Source organism: Oncorhynchus clarkii, chromosome 20 (assembly GCF_045791955.1).
Source record: "Oncorhynchus clarkii lewisi isolate Uvic-CL-2024 chromosome 20, UVic_Ocla_1.0, whole genome shotgun sequence".
NCBI classification, from domain to species: Eukaryota; Metazoa; Chordata; class Actinopteri; order Salmoniformes; family Salmonidae; genus Oncorhynchus; species Oncorhynchus clarkii.
In genome coordinates, this window is record NC_092166.1 from 33,120,265 (window position 1) to 33,140,330 (window position 20,066).

The 20,066-nt window shown below is 42.6% G+C and overlaps 1 protein-coding gene across 1 annotated transcript in view; it reads left to right on the forward strand.

Moving 5' to 3' along the window:
* LOC139377059 (uncharacterized) overlaps window positions 1–20,066 on the forward strand; it is a 129,731-nt gene that overhangs the window by 68,465 nt on the left and 41,200 nt on the right. Inside the window, exons 4-5 of the mRNA XM_071120108.1 lie at window positions 769–888; window positions 12,392–12,559. Coding sequence (XP_070976209.1) covers window positions 769–888; window positions 12,392–12,559 — 288 coding nt within the window. The remainder of the gene's footprint in view (window positions 1–768; window positions 889–12,391; window positions 12,560–20,066) is intronic.

Genomic DNA, 20,066 nt, shown 5'->3' on the forward strand with positions numbered 1-20,066 from the left:
TCCATTTGCCTTCCCTATGCCTGTTAACTACCTGTGCTAGATCAGTAGTCAGACCCAGTTTCTCCCTCGCCTACCTGTCTCCCTCACCTACCTCCCTCCCTCACTCACCTCCCTTTCTCTCCTTCCCTCACTCACCCTCTCTCTCTCCCGGTGACACTGTCAGGGCTTTGATGTCAGAAAACAGCAACAGCTGCTCCCATAAATCCCCTCTACCCTCAGAGCTTGTCAGCCCAGTGTCCCATGGGAAACGTAGTTCTTCTCTCCAAACTGTACATATCTTTTTTTGCTACAATTTAAATTTCTCACATGAAGCTGACGGTCTTTGATTTATTTGGTGGGGAAAAAAGTCCATATCTGTCAGGAAAGGCAGGGATTCAGGACATGAGGGAGTCAGTGGGGAGACAAGAGGGGCAACCGACAGACAGAGAGATTGAGAGAGGGAGCAAAAGGGAATTGGAGACGGAGATGAAGAGAAATGAAGTGAGACAGACATAATCGAGAGAGAAAGAAGGTGAGCAGCAGGGGAGAAAGAAAGTGAATAAAGTATTTGTCACGCTGCTGCCGAAAGAGAGTGAGGGGGGTAAAAGAGAGAGAGAGAGAGAGAGAGAGGGAGATGGAGAAAGAGAAAGGTAGGAGCCAGTCAGTCAGTCAGTGTTTGGCTCTCTGGTTGTTGTGCTGTGCTAATGTACCGCTGTGTCTGGTCAGTGTGTGAGTGTGTGTGTGTTATGTTGTTTTAACGCTCCTCTGCTTTCTCCCCTCCTCCCTCAGGTACTTCTATAATCCAGGTGACAGCGACAGATGCTGACGACCCAACCTATGGGAACAGTGCCAGACTGGTGTACACACTGGTGCAGGGACAGCAGTTCTTCTCTGTGGACCCACAGACAGGTGACTGCCTCTCGCTCTCCACTTGGTGTGCACGCGCTCCTGCTCTCTCTGCTCCCAACCACCTTCCTCCCTCTTCAAACCTCTTTGCAGTGTGTATCCCCACAGCGCCTTCTTTCTCTCTTTTCCCAATCCCTTTCTCTCCCTCCTTCAACCCCCCCTTCTCAGTCCCTCACACTCTCTGCCATGCATACCGATCCCTCTGCATCTACCCCCCCCCCCCCGCATTCCCTCCTCTCACCTCCCTCTCCATCACCCCCTCCTCTCACTTCCCTCCCATTCGCCACCATCTCTGTTCCCCTATACCTTCTCCCTGTGTGTCGCCCTCCTGCTCCTTCTCAGCTAATCCAGTTCAAGCTGGCAGAAATGTATTCAGACTGCCTGAGTCTTTGGGCATCCAGCAAACTGCAGCAACCGCCTTCAATTATACTTTCTGAAGGAGGAAAAACAGAAAGACGTGTATTCAAAGGAGATGTCAGGAAAGGTTTGTGAACTATTAAAGGCGGTGATTAAAAAAGGCTCAGAGGACCTGTCTCCTCACTAAAATCTACTGTGTGTTCTGGGGGGGGGGAGGCTTTGGTGTCAACCCAGGGTCCCTGAAGCAGATGGGAAAGTCTTCTATTGAGTCCTCTGTCGCCTCACTACGTGATTGACAGCCTGCAAGCTCGTAAACGCTAAGGGCGTTTTCGCGTACGAGATTCGGTACCCTGGTTCGGTTTCCTGGAGTGTTTGTGAGAATTCTACAGAAAGCGTTTTGCTTTCACAAGACTTGAATATAACCGTTTCAAGGGGGCCAAGATCAAGATGCACGCTCTACACGACGTTAGCAAGGTAGCTTGTTTACAATGGGCAAAAAAAAATGTTCCATGAGACTCGAGCTGCCACATCACAACACCTGGTACTCTGGTCCTGGTCCTTGGACCCACTACTCACACAGGTCCCGTATTCGTTTCAGCCAGGGTTCGTTTGCCTTTCACCCATGCTTTATAGAACAGATCAGGGTATCAAACGCTCCAGGATTCGGATTGTAAGGGGATATGTGAAAACGGCCAAAGTTTTATACAGTATATATTACAGTATGCTTAAGGTATGAGTGTGTCACCTACAGTAGGTATACAGCATCTGCAATGCTGTTATTGAATTCTAATGCATTTTCATTCATTGTGTTGACCGAAAGGGACTGATATCCTGAGTGAAAAGGGTTCTGCTGGTGGGTTTTTACATGGTAATTGGTGATATTAGCCTAATTCTGCCCAGTGTGTAAACGACAACTCTCATCCATTAGGGATGGATGGAAATGTACAGAATGGGTGGAGGAAAATGGGGGAGGGTCATGCTTATGGCTGTGGCGGTAATTGGATATCCGTGACATTGGCGGTTATGGATGAAGACCGTCATGGAAATAAAATAGAGACAAAACTGTTAAAAAGTTTTTTTATTTAAATAAAAAGTTTTAGCAACTTTTTAAAATATATATATACAGTTGAAGTCGGAAGTTTACATATACTTAGGTTGGAGTCATTAAAACTCGTTTTTCAACCACTTCACAAATTTCTTGTTAGCAAACTATAGTTTTGGCAAGTCAGTTAGGACATCTACTTTGTGCATGACACAATTCATTTTTCCAACAATTGTTTACAGACAGATTATTTCACTTATAATTCACTGTATCACAATTCCAGTGGTTCAGAAGTTTACATACACTAAGAAGACTGTGCCTTTAAACAGCTTGGAAAATTCCAGAAAATTATGTCATAGCCAGAATATTTCACTTATTGTATCACAATTCCAGTGGTTCAGAAGTTTACATACACTAAGATGACAGTGCCTTTAAACAGCTTGGAAAATTCCAGAAAATTATGTCATAGCTTTAGAAGCTTCTGACATACCAATTGACATCATTTTTTTCAAGGCCTACCTACAAACTCAGTGCCTCTTTGCTTGACATCATGTGAAAATCAAAAGAAATCAGCCAAGACCTCAGAAAAAAAATTGCAGACCTCCACAAGTTTGGTTCTTCCTTGGATAGAAATGTCCAAATGCCTGAAGGTACCACGTTCATCTGTACAAACTGTAGTACGGAAGTATAAACACCATGGGACCACGCAGCCGCCATACCGCTCTGGTAGGAGACGCGTTCTGTCTCCTAGAGATGAACGTACTTTGGTGCGAAAAGTGCAGATCAATCCCAGAACAAGAGCAAAGGACCTTGTGAAGATGCTGGAGGTACAACAGTACAGGTACAAAAGTATCTATATCGACAGTAAAAGAGTCCTATATCGACATAACCTGAAAGGCGCTCAGCATGGAAGAAGCCACTGCTCCAAAACAGCCATAAAAAAGCCAGACTACGGTTTGCAACTGCACATGGAGAAATGTCCTCTAGACTGATGAAAATAGAACTGTTTGGCCATAATGACCATCGTTATGTTTGGAGGAAAAAAGGCTTGCAAGCTGAAGAACACCATCCCAACCGTGAAGCACGGGGGTGGCAGCATCATGTTGTGGGGGTGCTTTGCTGCAGGAGGGACTGGTGCACTTATAGATGGCTTCATGAGGATGGAAAATTATGTGCATACTGTATGTTGAAGCAGCATCTCAAGACATCAGTCAGGAAGTTAAAGCTTGGTCACGAATGGGTCTTCCAAATGGACAATGGGGTCATTGACCAAGCATACTTCCAAAGTTGTGGCAAAAAGGTGAGACCTGAGATGTCTCAATGAGAGCTGATTGAGTCAGGGCTCTGCCAGAGTGGCATGAGCTGATCACGAGCACTCACGTGAGAGGGACCTGCGTTCCATCATTTCTACAGACAAAGGAATTCTCCGGTTGGAACATTATTGAAGATTTATGATAAAAACATACTAAAGATTGATTCTATACTTTGTTTGACATGTTTCTACGAACTGTAATACGACTTTTCATCTGAACTTTCACCTGGACTTGTAAGTTTGGATTGTGTACTAAACTCGCAAACAAAAAGGATTTGGTATTTGGACATAAATGGACTTTATCGAACAAATCAAACATTTATTGTGGACCTGGGATTCCTGGGAGTGTATTCTGATGAAGATCATCAAAGGTAAGTGAATATTTCGAAAGTTATTTCTGACTTCTGTTGACTCCACAACATGGCGGATATCTGTATGGCTTGTTTTGTTGTCTGAGCGCTGTACTCAGATTATTGCATGGTGTGCTTTTTCGGTAAAGCTTTTTTGAAATCTGACACAGCAGTTGCATTAAGGAGAAGTTTATCTAAAGTTCAATGCATAACACTTGTATTTTCATCAACATTTATGATGAGTATTTCTGTATATTGATGTGGCTCTCTGCAAAATCACCGGATGTTTTGGAAGCAAAACATTACTGAACGTAATGCGCCAATGTAAACTGAGATTTTTGGATATAAATATGAACTTTATCGAACAAAACATACATGTATCGTGTAACATGAAGTCCTATGAGTGTCATCTGATGAAGATCATCAAAGGTTAGTGATTAATTTTATCTCTATTTCTGCTTTTTGTGACTCCTCTCTTTGGCTGGAAAAATGGCTGTGTTTGTCTGTGACTAGATGCAGACCTAACATAATCGTTTGGTGTGCTTTCGTTGTAAAGCCTTTTTGAAATCGGACACTGTGGTGGGATTAACAACACGTTTATCTTTAAAATGGTGTAAAATACTTGTATGTTTGAGGAATTGTCATTATGAGATTTCTGTTGTTTTGAATTTGGCGCCCTGTACTTTCACTGCTCGTTAGCGGGATCTAAGCCATAAGAATTCAGGACAACAAAGTCAAGGTATTGGAGTGGCCATCACAAAGCCCTGACTTCAATCCTATAGAAAATCTGTGAGCAGAACTGAAAAAGCGTTTGCGAGCAAGGAGGCCTACAAACCTGACTCAGTTACACCACCTCTGTCAGGAGGAATAGACCCAAATTCACCCAACTTATTGTGGGAAGCTTGTGGAAGGCCACCCGAAACGTTTGACCCAAGTTAAACAATTTAAAGGCAATCCTACCAAATACTAATTGAGTGTATGTAAACTTCTGACCCACTGGGAATGTGATGAAAGAAATAAATGCTGAAATAAATCATTATCTCTACGATTATTCACATTCTTAATATAAAGTGGTGATCCTAACTGACCTAAGACAGGGACTGTTTACTAGGATTAAATGTCAGGAATTGTGAAAAACTGAGTTTAAATGTATTTGGCTAAGATGTATCTAAACTTCCCACTTCAACTGTACTTGACCCATAGCGGGAGTGTTAACTATTGATTATATGGTATTGTTTTGCTAACTTCAAATCACATTTTATTGGTCGCATACACATATTTAGCAGATGTTATTGCGGCTGTAGCGAAATGCTTGTGTTCCTTTCTACATTGTAGAGTAATAGTGAAGACGTCAGAATTATGAAATAAAGCTTATGGAATCATGTTTTTACCAAAAAAGTGTTAAACAAATCAAAATACATTTTATATTTTATATTCTTTCAAGTAGCCACCCTATGCCTTGATGACAGCTTTGCACACTCTTGGCATTCTCTCAACCAGCTTCATGAGGAATGCTTTTCCGACAGTCTTGAAGGAGTTCCCGCATATGCTGAGCACTTGTTGGCTGCTTTTCCTTCATTCTGCGGTCCAACTCTTCCCAAACCATCTCAATTGGGTTGAGGTCGGTTGATTGTGGAGGCCAGGTCATCTGATGCAGCATTCCATCATTCTCCTTCTTGGTCAAATAGCCCTTACACAGCCTGGAGGTGTGTTTTGGGTCATTGTCCTGTTGAAAAACAAATGATAGTCCGACTAAGCGCAAATCAGATGGGATGGTGTATCGCTGCAGAATGCTGTGGTAGCCATGCTGGTTAAGTGTGTCTTGAATTCTAAATAAATCACTGACAGTGTCACCAGCAGAGCACCCCCACACCATCACACCTCCTACTCCATGCTTCACGGTGGTGACCACACATGTGGAGATCATCTGTTCACCTACTCTGCGTCTCACAAAGACTCCAGACTCCAGATTTCCACCAGTCTTCTTCTTATTGGTGTCCTTTAGTAGTGGTTTCTCTGCAGCCGTTTGACCATGAAGTCCTGATTCATGCGGTCTCCACTGAACAGTTGATGTTGAGATGTGTCTGTTACTTGAATTCTTGTGAAGCATTTATTTGGGCTGCAATCTGAAGTAAAGTTAACTCAAGTGAATTTATCCTCTGCAGCAGAGGTAACTCTGGGTCTTCTTTTCCTGTGGCGGTCCTCATGAGAGCCAGTTTCATCATAGCACTTGATGGTTTTTGCGACTGCACTTGAAGAAAATGTCAAAGTTCTTGATAATCACCGGATTGACTGACCTTCATGTCTTAAAGTAATGATGGACTGTTCTCTTTGCTTCTTTGAGCTGTTCTTGCCATAATATGGACTTGGTCTTTTACCAAATAGAGCTTTTTTTTAAGAAGGAATCCAATTCCACAAATTAACTTTTTACAAGGCACACCTGTTAATTGTGTTTCAGGTGACTACCACATGAAGCAGGTTGAGAGAATGCCAAGAGTGTGCAAAGCTGTCATCAAGGCAAAGCGTGGCTACTTTGAAGAATCTCAATTTGTTTAACACTTTTTTGATTACTACATGATTCCATATGTGTTATTTCATAGTTTTGATGTCTTCACTATTATTCTACAATGTAGAAAATAGTAAAAATATAGAAAAACCCCTGAATGAGTAGGTGTGTCCAAACTTTTGAAGGGCACTGTATATACAGTATATGTGATGGGATGTATAGACAATATGGACAGTATATGGATTGAATATTTAGTGTATCTGAAGAATAGTATATGTACAGCAATAGTTAAATAGGATAGGCCTTGACTAGAATACAGTATATACATGTGAAGTGGGTAAAACAGTATGTAAACATTATTTAAAGTGACCAGTGTTCCATGACTATGTACGTAGCCAGCAGCCTCTATAATGTGCATGGTAAAGTAACTGATTGGTAGCCGTCTACTGACTGTGACTAAAGTTCATAGCAGGGTATGGGTGAGAGCTTGCTTTTGGTGAGTATTTAACAGTCTTATGGTCTTGAGATAGAAGCTGTTTTTCAGCTTCTCGGTCCCATCTTTGATGCACCTGTACTGACCTCGCCTTCTGGATGGTAGTGGGGTGAACAGGCCGTGGCTCGGGTGACTGAGGTCCTTGATTATCTTATTGGCCTTCCTGTGACACCCTCTGCTGTAGATGTCCTGGAGGGCAGGCAGTGTGCCCCCGGTGATGTGTCGGGCAGATTGCACCACCCTCTGGAGAGCCCTGCGGTTGCGGACGGTGCAGTTGCGGTACCAGGCGGTGATACAGCCCGACAGGATGCTGTAAATGGTGCATCTGTAAAAGTTTGGGTTTCCTGGACCAAGGATTGGACCATGGATTGTTTAAAATCGCATTTCCTATCGAAAATGACGAGTTGAACACTTCATCACAATTTTTCAACATCCAATCATCGGAAAACATAGTTTGGAATGGAATGGGCTATTGCTTGAAAGAGAAGACAATGAAAAGGCGAATCTGTCTTTTATTTATTAAAATTCTCAACTTAATTGAGCAAACAGTATTATTGGCACCAGCGGCGCGTCGACCATATCATTGAGTGTGCATATTCACTGTCTTTATCATTGGGTCAGTGCCACTTGAAAGTCGTATTAAAAAAGATTCTGTTCGTCTCTCCAGTCATATAATGTGTAGTAGAATTGCATGAAATGTTTTTTTTTTAATAAAAGGATACGTATTTCCTGTTCAAAGAAAGGGAAGGAAACATAGGCTACCTATCTGATATAACCTAGCCTAGCCTAGTCCACCACGCACTGAACTGAAAGTCTTTTTTCATTGACTGAATCCAATTGACTAATTACATTAGTAACAGCCAGCTAGCTAGAAGTCTGGAAACATGAGGATGCATGGAATGCTTTATCATTTTTGTGGTGAAAATTAGCTTCCCCAAACTTGAGACTCACGCACTGCCTATGAGCAAAAACAGTTAGGCCTACAGTGTATTCGGGAAAGTATTCAGACCTCTTGATTTTTTCCAAGTTTTGTTATGTTACAACCTAATTCTAAATTGATTAAGTCGTTTTTTCCCTCACAATACGAAACAGTTTAAAACATTTTTTTAGCAAATGTATAAAAAAACTAATTGAAATATCACATTTACTCACAACGTTTAGGGTCACTTCGAAATATCCTTATTTTTTAAAGAAAAGCAAAAAAAATTCTCCATTCAAATAACATCAAATTGATCAGAAATACAGTGTAGACATTGTTAATGTTGTAAATGACTATTGTAGCTGGAAACGGCATATTTTTTATGGAATATCAACATAGGGGTAGAGGCCCATTATCAGCAACCATAATTTCTGTGTTTCAATGGCACATTGTGTTAGCTAATCCAAGTTTATCATTTTAAAAGGCTAATTGATAATTAAAACCCTTTTGCAAGTATGTTAGCACAGCTGAAAACAGTTGTTCTGATTAAAGAAGCAATAAAACGGGCCTTCTTTAGACTTGTTGAGTATTTTGAGCGTCAGCATTTGTGGGTTCGATTACAGGCTCAAAATGGCCAGAAACAAATAACTTTCTTCTGAAACTCATCAGTCTATTCTTGTTCTGAGAAATGAAGGCTATTCCATGCGAGAAATTGTCAAGAAACTTAAGATCTCGTACAACGCTGTGCACTACTCCCTTCACAGAACAGTGCAAACTGGCTCTAACCAGAATAGAAAGAGGAGTGGGAGGCCCCGGTGCACAATTGAGCAAGAGGACAAATACATTAGAGTGTCTAGTTTGAGAAACAGACGCCTCCTCAACTGGCAGCTTCATTAAATAGTACCCGCAAAACACTATTCTCAACGTCAACAGTGAAGCGGCGACTGCGGGATGCTGGTCTTCTAGGCAGAGTTGCAAAGAAAAATACATATCTCAGACTGGCCAATAAAAAGAAAATAATTAGATGGGCAAAAGAACATAGACACTGGAAAGAGGAACTCTGCCTAGAGGGCCAGCATCCCGGAGTCGCCTCTTCACTGTTGACGTTGAGACTGGTGTTTTGTGGGTACTATTTAATGAAGCTGCCAGTTGAGTACTTGTGAGGTGTCTTTTCTTTCAAAAACAAGGACTTTTGAACCTTCGCCCCAATCTGAGTTCCTGAGCGTTCTGGAGCAGGTTTTCATGAATGATCTCTCTGTACTTTTCTCTATTAATCTTTTCCTCGATCCTGACTAGTCTCCCATCAGACCAGAGGATCTTTTTTCTCATGGTCTGAGAGTCTAGGTGCCTTTTGGCTAAGTCCAAGCGGGCTGTCATGTGCCTTTTAGTGAGGATTGGCTTCCGTCTGGCCGCTCTACCATAAAGGCCTGATTGGTGGAGTGCTGCAGAGATGATTGTCCTTCTGGAAGGTTCTCCCATCGCCACAGAGGGAGCTCTTTCAGAGTGCTCTATCAGAGTGACCATCGGGTTAATAGTCACCTCCCTGACCAAGGCCCTTCTCCCCTGATTGCTCAGTTTAGCTGGGAGAGTATTGGTGGTTCCAAACCTCTTCCATTTAAGAATGATGGAGGCCACTATGTTCCTGGGGACCTTCAATGCTGCAGACATTTTTTTGGTACCCTTCCCCAGATCTGTGCCTCGACACAATCCTGAATCGGAGCTCTACGTACAATTCCTTCGACTTCATGGGTTGGTTTTTGCTCTGACATGCACTGTCAACTGTGGGACCCTATATAGACAGGTGTGTGCCTTTTTAAATCATGCCCAATCAATTGAATTTCCCATAGGTGGACTCCAATCAAGTTGTAGAAACATCTCAAGGATGATAAATTGTAAATAAACAGGATGCACCTGAGCTCAATTTAAAGTTTCATAGCAAAGGGTCTGAATACTTATGTAAATAAGTTATTTCTGTTCTTTATTTCTTTTTAAACATTTGCAAACATTTCTAAAAACCTGTTTTAATTTTGTCTTAATGGGGTATTGTGTGTAGATTGCTGAGGAAACTGTTTTATTTAATCCATTATAGAATAAGGCTGTAACGTAACAAAATGTGGAAAAGGGAAGGGGTCTGAATACTTTCCAAGGGGTCTGAATACCCCCCCCTACCCCCCATTATTTCTAAGATAGCTGCTGGGATGGTGTAAATAAAACTAGTCTGCATTATACACTGCAATGGAACCCTGAGCACCATCCTGCTCTTGCTGATCAAAACGTGTGTACTGCCTAGCTAATGGCTGTGATGTGTAGGCCTGTGGTGGCAGTTCAGGAGGAGAGTCAAAGGCTTCTTCCGGAAATGATTTTTGATTAGGCCTATTCTCGCGCGCGGACAAGTCTATAGCCTGAGTTTTCGAAGGAGAGCAGGAAGATGAGGAGGACCGGAGGTTAACTTTGATAACATGTTACTGTAATTGGTTTTTATTGAAAACAACATGTTTCTTGCCCGTGATGTATTTATCAGAGTTATTGACCTCACAATAAGCCAGATTTGAGTAACTTACATTGTGGTGCTGAAACTTGAAGCAGCAGCTGGGCACAATCAATTGAAAATTAACGTCTCATGGTGCTAAAGGTAAGCAAATTCTTGTAGGCATAATTCATTTCAACAGTCTTAATTGTAATTAGACTTTACTAACAACAAGAGAACTTTGCGTTGGAGCCTATTTCTTCCTTTTTAAGAAACAATAGGTAGGCCTACCTGTTTGACAGACAAAATTAGGCTTTAGGCTGCTATATCCATAGATTTGTCGGTCAATTCCTCCACCATGCACTCTTTAAATAGCCTACCTACGAGTCAGTGAAGGGTTTTTAAGTTAAAAACAAAACTCGAATTGAGAGGGTATGCCATAGGCCAGGGTTCCCCAACTAGCGGAAAATAAAATAAAAATGAGCATACATATTATTATTCTTTATTGAACACAAAATACTGTAAAAACACCAGCAAATCAGCTCCGCGTTATTTTAATTGAGGAAATCTGTTCCAAAGTATTCCCACGCATAATAGAGAGATACAGTGCCTTCAGAAAGTATTCACATCCCTTGACTTGTCACTGGCCTACCCCATAAATGTCAAATTGGAATGAGGTTTTTCAATTTTTTTTTACAAATGAATTATAAATGAAAAGATGAAATGTCAGTAAGTTTTAAATCCCTTTGTTATGGCAAGCCTAAATAAGTTCAAGAGTAAAAATTTGCATGGACTCACCCTGTGTGCAATAATAGTGTTTAACATGATTTTTGAATGAATGACTACATCATCTCTGTACCCCCCCCACATACAATTATATGTAAGGTCCCTCAGTCAAGTAGTGCATTTCAAACACAGATTCAACCACAAAGACCAGGAAGGTTTTCCAATGCCTCACCAAGAAGGACACCTATTGATAGATAAATATAAACAAAACAGACATTGGATTTCTGAAAGCACTGTATATGTGATTGTGTACAAATGTAAGCAAGGTTTGAAATGATTATTATTTTGTCAAATATTATATATGTTTGGGCTTCTTGTGATCAATTTCCAGTCTACAAATTATTTGTAATTATGTTTTCGGCCCCCTGACTATCCGCTCAATTATTTTTGGGGGGGATGATCCCTGCCATAGGCCTGCCCCCCTTTTTATTAAATAAAATGGCAAAAGGCACAAGCCTACCCCTTTGTCAGCTTAAGATTTTGAAGAAAACATTTATAAATGGTCTGCGATTCTTTATGCTAATAACAAGCTGTAAAATACCCGGGACAGACGTGACTTTGATGCATACTATACGGGGGTATCATTGGTTCGTTTATTTGACATTCAGAGGCTGAGTTACATCCTCTATAACCAAAGAGAAAAAATGAAAGACTTTGCTTGGGAAGTAGTCTAATTCTGTCGCTCTGATTGATTAAGCTATTCAATTTCTGTAGAATAGAAGATGTTTAAACCCAGACAGCTTTTAGGGAAACACTTGTGACCTCTCGTTGGGTTAAGCCACTTAAGAAGAGTAGTCAGCAGTTAAAGCTTACATTTGTCTGCGTCGGTAGGCCTACTCACAATGTATCATGCTCAGATTCCTAATGACGTCTCAGATTTTATTATTTGCAAACAGGAACAGTTTCGTTGCAAACAAGACACACTGATTTGGTGTTGGAGATAAATGATAAGATGGAAATAATTTAATGTAATTTCGGTAACTCACACACCCCAGAGCCACATCACATTTGCTCAGATGGTGTCTTGTTAATTCCCTACATACTGCATACAGTACCTCAGCAAAGGCTCATATTTGTCACTAGCTTTAAAAGAGTATCCATATTTCAAGGTGATTTAGCTACCTTGCCTCCTGGTTCGGCTGCGTTGGTGAGCGGTGCACAGCTAGAGGCAGCCGCTGTTCAACCAATCGTGTGAAGCAGAATCAGGTCATTCTGCATAGTGGAAATGATTGATCTTGAACTCTTTTTGTCTTTGGCGTGTGTGTTTTTCCCAGGTATACTGCGCACAGCGGTGCCTGATATGGACAGGGAAACCCAGGACCGGTACCTGGTTGTTCTGCAGGCCAAGGACATGGGGGGCCATCTGGGAGGTCTCTCAGGGACCACCACTGTCACCGTGAGGCTGAGTGATGTCAACGACAACCCCCCTCGCTTCACACAGAGTAAGTGGCACACACAAACATATCACATGCACACATGCTCACTTACTCCAGGACATGCACAAATACACACACACACACACACACACACACACACACACACACGCGCGCGCGAGCACATGCACACAAACACACACACCTGTCCCTCCCACACACACTTTAACAGGTATACTTCACGCATCGATCGCTCTGAGCTAGAAAGACAATTTTTCCAACCTGGGGGCAGTTCTGGTGACCCCAGTAAGATTGTGGCTGTGGGCAGGGTTCTGGGAGGGGGAGAAAAGGGGAACCCAGGGATAAATGCTGCCTTTTAACCAGCCTTATTCCTCCAGCCTGTCCAGTGCTTTTAGTGCCCCTGTTGCTGCAGTGTGTGACAGAAGAGGGTTAGAACGCCATCAAAGCCTGCCTCCCAGCCGCTCTGCTCAATTACATACCAGGAATTAAAAGACACCCGTAATCCAGCTCCTTTCTCCCAAATACAGTGCTGCTTACTGAATTTCACATGGCGTTTACTAGCGACGGAGGGTTACATTAGAGGGATTGAACCAGGTGTTTGTGAATATTATTATAGTCCCTAACAAGTTGTAAAGGGATGGTTTGCGGGTCGCAACACTAAATGCTTCTCTAACGCCACAAGACTTTTGAAAGCATCCTGGGTTTTGCCTCCGATCCCACCATTCATGACTTTCTACAAGGAGCCAAGCAGCACTGTACCGTATGACAGCTTTGAAAGCTGTCAAGGGTATGTCTTTAACGCAGGAACCTGACCCTCCTGTAGAGCTTGTGAGCCCAGCAACATGTGGGAATCCACCTTGTGACGCACACCTCTACAATGTTCTAGGAACCAATACGCGGGTTTCTTCTTAGCCAGGGTGGAACATTGATTCATAGCTCAGTGGCAGTTGGCTGTTAGGGTGTTACACATGCGGACTCAGGTGCTCCGCGTCCACTCTGTAGTTTTATTCACGCTTAAAAGCCTTGGCTGCCAATGGGGAGTGGAGACAGCCTGTGCCAAGGTGATGGATAGGTAGATTGTCTGACGGATGACTACATAGGTAGTAGGCCTGATAAGATCAGTGTCTTTTTTTTTTATGTGACCACGAGATTAGAGACAGCGAAACAGAGAGGGATTTCATCATAAATATTGCTATATTTATTTCCCCTAAAGGGCTGCCAGTTACTGAGAAAATTAGACTGGGGAAAGAGTTAGAGAGATGGTGGGATGGGGAAAGAGAGAGAAATTAGAGACAGGGGGAGAGAGAGAGAAAGGGAGAAAGAGAGAAAGGGAGAATGTGAAAGGAAGAAAGAGAGAGAAGAAAGAGGGGGGTACAGAAAGACAAATAAATAGAGAATATTGTCATTGACAAACACCATTTTTCTACTTCATATTCATAATTTCCAGCACCACCCCAACATCAATATATGTGAAAATGGGGGGAATGTTGTTGACCTTTCCTTTCTTAAAACTACTGTGATAATTTCAGAATGTAAAAGCTGTTGCTGCAATTTCAGGTGAAAACTCAATAAAAACAAGTTTCAAATATCATGAAAATGTCCAGCTGTCCAGCTGTTTAAAAATATTGCTCTGCTATTAGTATTTTTACTGTATGACTTTTGGGCTCAAGGAAACAATTCTGTTTACATTGCCCTGCTTACTTCGGGGCAACTATCGGGCAAGAGTCGTGCGTGACCTCCGGAGGTGGCATTCCAGACTTGAGAAATAGGCCAGTTTACATTGTAATGTCTCTGGAGAATCGATACCGCTCAAGAATCTTGAAATTCTCCTTAATTCTCGATAAGGAGAATAGACCCACAGAGGGGGGAGAAAGAGAAAAAGAGAGGCCTCCCAAGGGAAAGAAAGAGATAAAGACCAGCGTGTGGGACTGGATTATTAAAAGGAATGAGGGAACAGGCAGAACAGAAAGAGGGAGGAGGTGAAAGAAAGATTGGAACAGGACACACAAAGACTGCCAGAAGGAGAGAAATACCCACAGTGTGAAATCTATGAAAAAGGGAGTGAAAGAATGGAGCGGAGGGAGGTGGGATGGTAATCACGGTAGTTGTCCTCTGAAGAAATGAGTGAGAGAAAAAGAAGAGGAGAAATAACAAAGAAGCATGAGTGGGTGATGTGATGAAGTCGCAGGGGAGTGAGACTGGCAATGCATAACAGCTTAACCCTGTGTGTGTGTGTGTGTGTGTGTGTGTGTGTGTGTGTGTGTGTGTGTGTGTGTGTGTGTTAACCTTTATTTAAGCAGGGAGTCAGAAAATCATTCTGTATCTAGTGTGACCACCATTTGTCTCATGCAGCGCGACACATCTCCTTTGCATAGCGTTGATCAGGCTGTTGATTGTGACCTGTGGAATGTTGTCCCACTCCTCTTCAATGGCTTTGCGAAGTCGCTGGATTTTGGCCGGGAACTTGAACACGCTGTTGTACACGTCAATCCAGAGCATCCCAAACATGCTCAGTGGATGACATGTCTGCTGAGTATGAAGGCCATGGAAGAACTGGGACATTTTCAGCTTCCAGGAATTGTGTACAGGTCCTTGCGATATGTGGCCGTGCATTATCATGTTGAAACATGAGGTAATGGGGGCAGATGAATGGCACGACAATGGACCCCAGGATCTCGTCACGGTATCTCTGTGCATTCAAAATGACATCGATAAAATGCAATTGTGTTCGTTGTCCGTAGTTTATGCCTGCCCATACCATATCCCCACCGCCACCTTGGGGCACTCTGTTCCCAACGTTGACATCATCAAACTGCTCGCAAACATGACGCTATACACGTGGTCTTCGGTTGTGAGGCCGGTTAGACGTAGTGCCATATTCTCTAAAACGATGTTGGAGGTGTCTTATGGTAGAGAAATTAGCATTAAATTCTCTGATAACAGCTCTGGTGGACATTCCTGCAGTCAGCAATCCAATTGCACGCCCCCTCAAAACGTGAGACATCTGTGGCATTGTGTTGTGGTGACAAAACTTCACATTTTACAGTGGCCTTTTATTGTTCCCAGCACAAGGTGCACCTGTGTAATGATCATTCTGTTTAATCAGCTTCCTGATATGCCACACCTGTCAGGTGGATGGATTATGCTTACTAACAGAGATGTAAACACATTTGTGCGTAAAAGTTGAGAGAAATAAGCTTTTTGTGCATATGGAAAATTACTGGGATATTTATTTCAGATCATGAAACATGGAACCAACACTTTACATGTGGCGTTTATACAATGCATTCGGAAAGAATTCAGACCCCTTGACTTTTTCCACATTTTGTTACGTTACAGCCTTAATCTAACATTTATTCAATTGTTTTCCCCTACACACACAGTATCCCATAAAATAAATTAAATAATAAAGAACTGAAATATCACGTTTACATAAGTATTCAGACCCTTTACTCAGTACTTTGTTAAAGCATCTTTGGCACCGATTACAGCCTCAAGTCATCTTGGGTATGGCGCTACAAGCTTGGCCTGTATTTGGGGAGTTTCTCCCATTGTTCTCTGCAGATCCTCTCAAGCTTTGTCAGGTTGGATGGGGAGCTTTGCTGCACAGCTATTTTCAGGTCTCTCAAGAGACGTTCACATTTTTTATAATGTTTTTTAATTTCACCTTTATTTCACGAGGTAGGCCAGTTGAGAACAAGTTCTCATTTCCAACTGCGACCTGGCCAAGATCAAGCAAAGCAGTACGACAAAACCAACAACACAGAGTAACACGTGGGATAAACAAATGTACAGTCAATAACACAATAGAAAATCTGTATACAGTGTGTGCAAATGAAGTAAGGAAGTAAGGCAATAAATAGTCCATAGTGGCGGAGTAATTACAATTTATCAATTTACACTGGAGTGATAGATGTGCAGATGAGGATGGTCAAGTAGAAATACTGGTGTGCAAAACAGCAGAAAAACAAAAACACATATGGGGATGAGGTAGGTAGTTGGTTGGATGGACTATTTACAGATGTGCTGTGTACAGCTACAGCGATTAGTAAGCTGCTCTGAATGCTGATGCTTAAAGTTAGTGAGGGAGATATAAGTATCCAACTTCAGTGATTTTTGCAATTCGTTCCAGTCATTGGCAGCAGAGAACTGTAAAGAAAGGCGGCCAAATAGGTGTTGGCTTTGGGGATGACCAGTGAAATATACCTGCTGGAGCCCGTGCTACGGGTGAGTGTTGCTATGGTGACCAGTGAGCTGAGATAAGGCGGAGCTTTACCTAGCAAGGACTTATAGATGACCTGGAACCAGTGGGTTTGGCGACGAATATGTAGCGAGGACCAGCCAAAGAGAGCATACAAGTCGCAATGGTGGGTAGTATATGGGGCTTTGGTGACAAAACGGATGGCACTGTGATAGACTGCATCCAATTTACTGAGTAGTGTGAGGCTATTTTGTAAATGACATCGCCAAAATCAAAGATCGGCAGGAAAGTCAGTTTTACGAGTGTATGTTTGGCAGCATGAGTGAAGGAGGCTTTGTTGCGAAATAGGAAGCCAATTCTAGATTTAATTTTGGATTGGAGATGCTTAATATGAGTCTGGAAGGAGAGTTTACATTCTAGCCAGACACCTAGGTATTTATAGTTGTCCACATATTCTAAGTCAGAACCGTCCAGAGTAGTGATGCTAGGCGGGCGGGTGGGTGCGGGCAGCGATCGGTTGAAGAGCATGCATTTAGTTTTACTAGCGTTTAAGAGCAGTTGGAGGCCACAGAAGGAGTATTGTATGGCATTGAAGCTCTTTTGGAGGTGTGTTAACACAGTGTCAGATGTATACAGAAAGGTGTCGTCTGCGTAGAGGTGTATCAAAGAATCACCCGCAGCAAGAGCGACATCATTGATATATACAGAGAAAAGAATCGGCACGAGAATTGAACCCTGTGGCACCCCCATAGAGACTGCCAGAGGTCCGGACAACAGGCCCTCCGATTTGACACACTAAACTCTATCTGAAAAGTAGTTAGTGAACAAGGCGAGGCAGTCATTAGAGGAACCAAGGCTGTTGAGTCTGCCGATAAGAATACAGTGATTGACAGAGTCAAAAGCCTTGGCCAGGTCGATGAAGACGGCTGCACAGTTTTTTCGATGGTGGTTATGATATCGTTTAGGACCTTGAGCATGGCTGAGGTGCACCTGTGACCAGCTCTGAAACCGGATCTCATAGAGGAGAAGGTGCGGTAGGATTCGATATCGTCGGTGATCTGTTTGTTCACTTGGTTTTCGAAGACTTTAGAAAGGCAAGGCAGGATGGATATAGGTCTGTAACAGTTTAGAGTGTCTCCCCCTTTGAAGAGGGGGATGGCCGCGGCCGCTTTCCAATCTTTAGGAATCTCAGACGATACGAAAGAGAGGTTGAACAGACTAGTAATAGGGGTTGCAACAATGGCGGCGGATAATTTTAGGAAGAGAGGGTCCAGATTGTCTAGGTCAGCTGATTTGTAGGGATCCAGATTCTGTAGCTCTTTCAGGACATCAGCTGTCTAGATTTGGGTGGGTGAAGGAGAAGGGGGGGGGGGTGGGGGGGCTTGGGCCAGTTGCTGCTGGGTTGCAGAGCTGTTGCCCGGGGTTGGAGTAGCCAGGTGGAAAGTGTGGCCAGCCGTAGAGAAATGCTTATTGAAATTCTCGATTATCGTGGATTTATCGGTGGTGACAGTGTTTCCTAGCAGTGGGCAGCTGAGAGGAGGTGCTCTTATTCTCGATGGACTTTACAGTGTCCCAAAACTTTTTGGAATTAGTGCTGCAGGATGCAAATTTCTGTTTGAAAAAGCTAGCCTTTGCAATCGGGTTCAAGTTCGAGTTCTGTCCTGAAGCCACTCCTGCGTTGTCCTGGTTGTGTGCTTAGGGTCGTTGTCCTGTTGGAAGGTGAACGTTCGCCCCAGTCTGAGGTCCTTAGCGCTCTGGGGCAGGTTTTCATTGAGGATCTCGCTGTACTTTGTTCTGTTCCTCTTTCCCTCGATCTTGACTAGTCTCCCAGTCCATGCCGCTTAAAAAAACATACCCACAGAAATGATGCTGCCACCACCATGCTTCACTGTGTCGTGTCTTTGGCTATGCCGGATTAAGTGATATGACATGCTATTCTATAATCATGTAATCATGTAAATGTAATTAACTAGAGAGTCGGGCACCACAAAATAATATTTATAGAGCTGTTATCTTCCGAATAAACTCTTAAAGACCTAGTAATATTTTACATCAATAGCAGTCAATATTAATCGTCATCTTAATTCAGTCTCATCTGAAAGTTGTAAATTCTTAGTTATCTGCACAAACCCTGGCTAACAAGTTGAATCAGCAATACAAAATTGGGTTCAATTATTTATTTACTAAATACCTAACTAATCACACAGAATTACACATACACATAATTAAATCATAACTTGATTACACATTACGTCATAAAGGAAAACGTCCCTAGCGGGCGGAACAGATATGACAGCTTGTTACACAAAAGAAAAGGGGCTGGGTTTGAGTGAAAGAGCAAGAAGACTGAGGAACAAAGGGAAGAAGCTGTGCAATCGTAAATACAGTATCTTATGCATTCTAAATTACCGCCCATTTGGAAAAGGAAAATGCAATAAATATTTACTCTGAGCTGCGCTTTGTAGTAACGTCGTTGTGTGATAGACGGGATACTCTGTCTATTCCTTCCTAACCCTCGTTTGCATCTGCTGTTGCTAACTCAACGGCTAGGAGGTATCACTTCTGTAGTGAATAAGAGTTCAAAGTTCATACCATTCGCAACCAAAGCTCACGCTGATGTTGGCTTCGTTCTGTAGTTATTATCTGAACCATTCTGACATAGGACCGTCGTCCTACATCCCTGGAACAGGTTATATTGTCTTCAAGGCTTTATATAGGAAGGGAGAGGGCCACTGAGTGAGCAGCCCTATCTTATGAAAACCCAAATCTCTCATTTTAGAGGCTAAAAGCATATTTCATCCCATCACGAATAATTTCATATTCAAACATTTAAATTGAACAACAATTCCATGTGAATATGACCACTCTGATGTGTAAACTTTCCATTGTAGAGTTCATGTCATTTTATCATTGATGAGAATGTCTCAGATGACAACCGAACTGACATCATATTCATTAAGTACCACCGCATATGTTCCATTGGTCGGATTATCAGAATATAGTTCATTTCCCCCCATCTTCTGACATTCCCAGAATCTCTATGTTAACCAAGGGTTTTGCAAATGTAACCTCAGTAGGGTAGAGAGAGGAAAAAGGGGGGAAGAGGTATTTATGACTGTCATAAACCTACCCCCCAGGCCAACGTCATGACAACTGTAAGGATGGTGCCAGGTTTCCTCCCGGCGTGACGCTTGGCATTCAGGCCGAAGAGTTCAATATTGGTTTCATCAGACCAGACAATCTTGTTTCTCATAGTCTGAGAGTCTTTTAGGTGCCTTTTGGCAAACTCCAAGCAGGCTGTCATATGCCTTTTACTGAGGAGTGGCTTCCGTCTGGCCACTCTACCATAAAGGC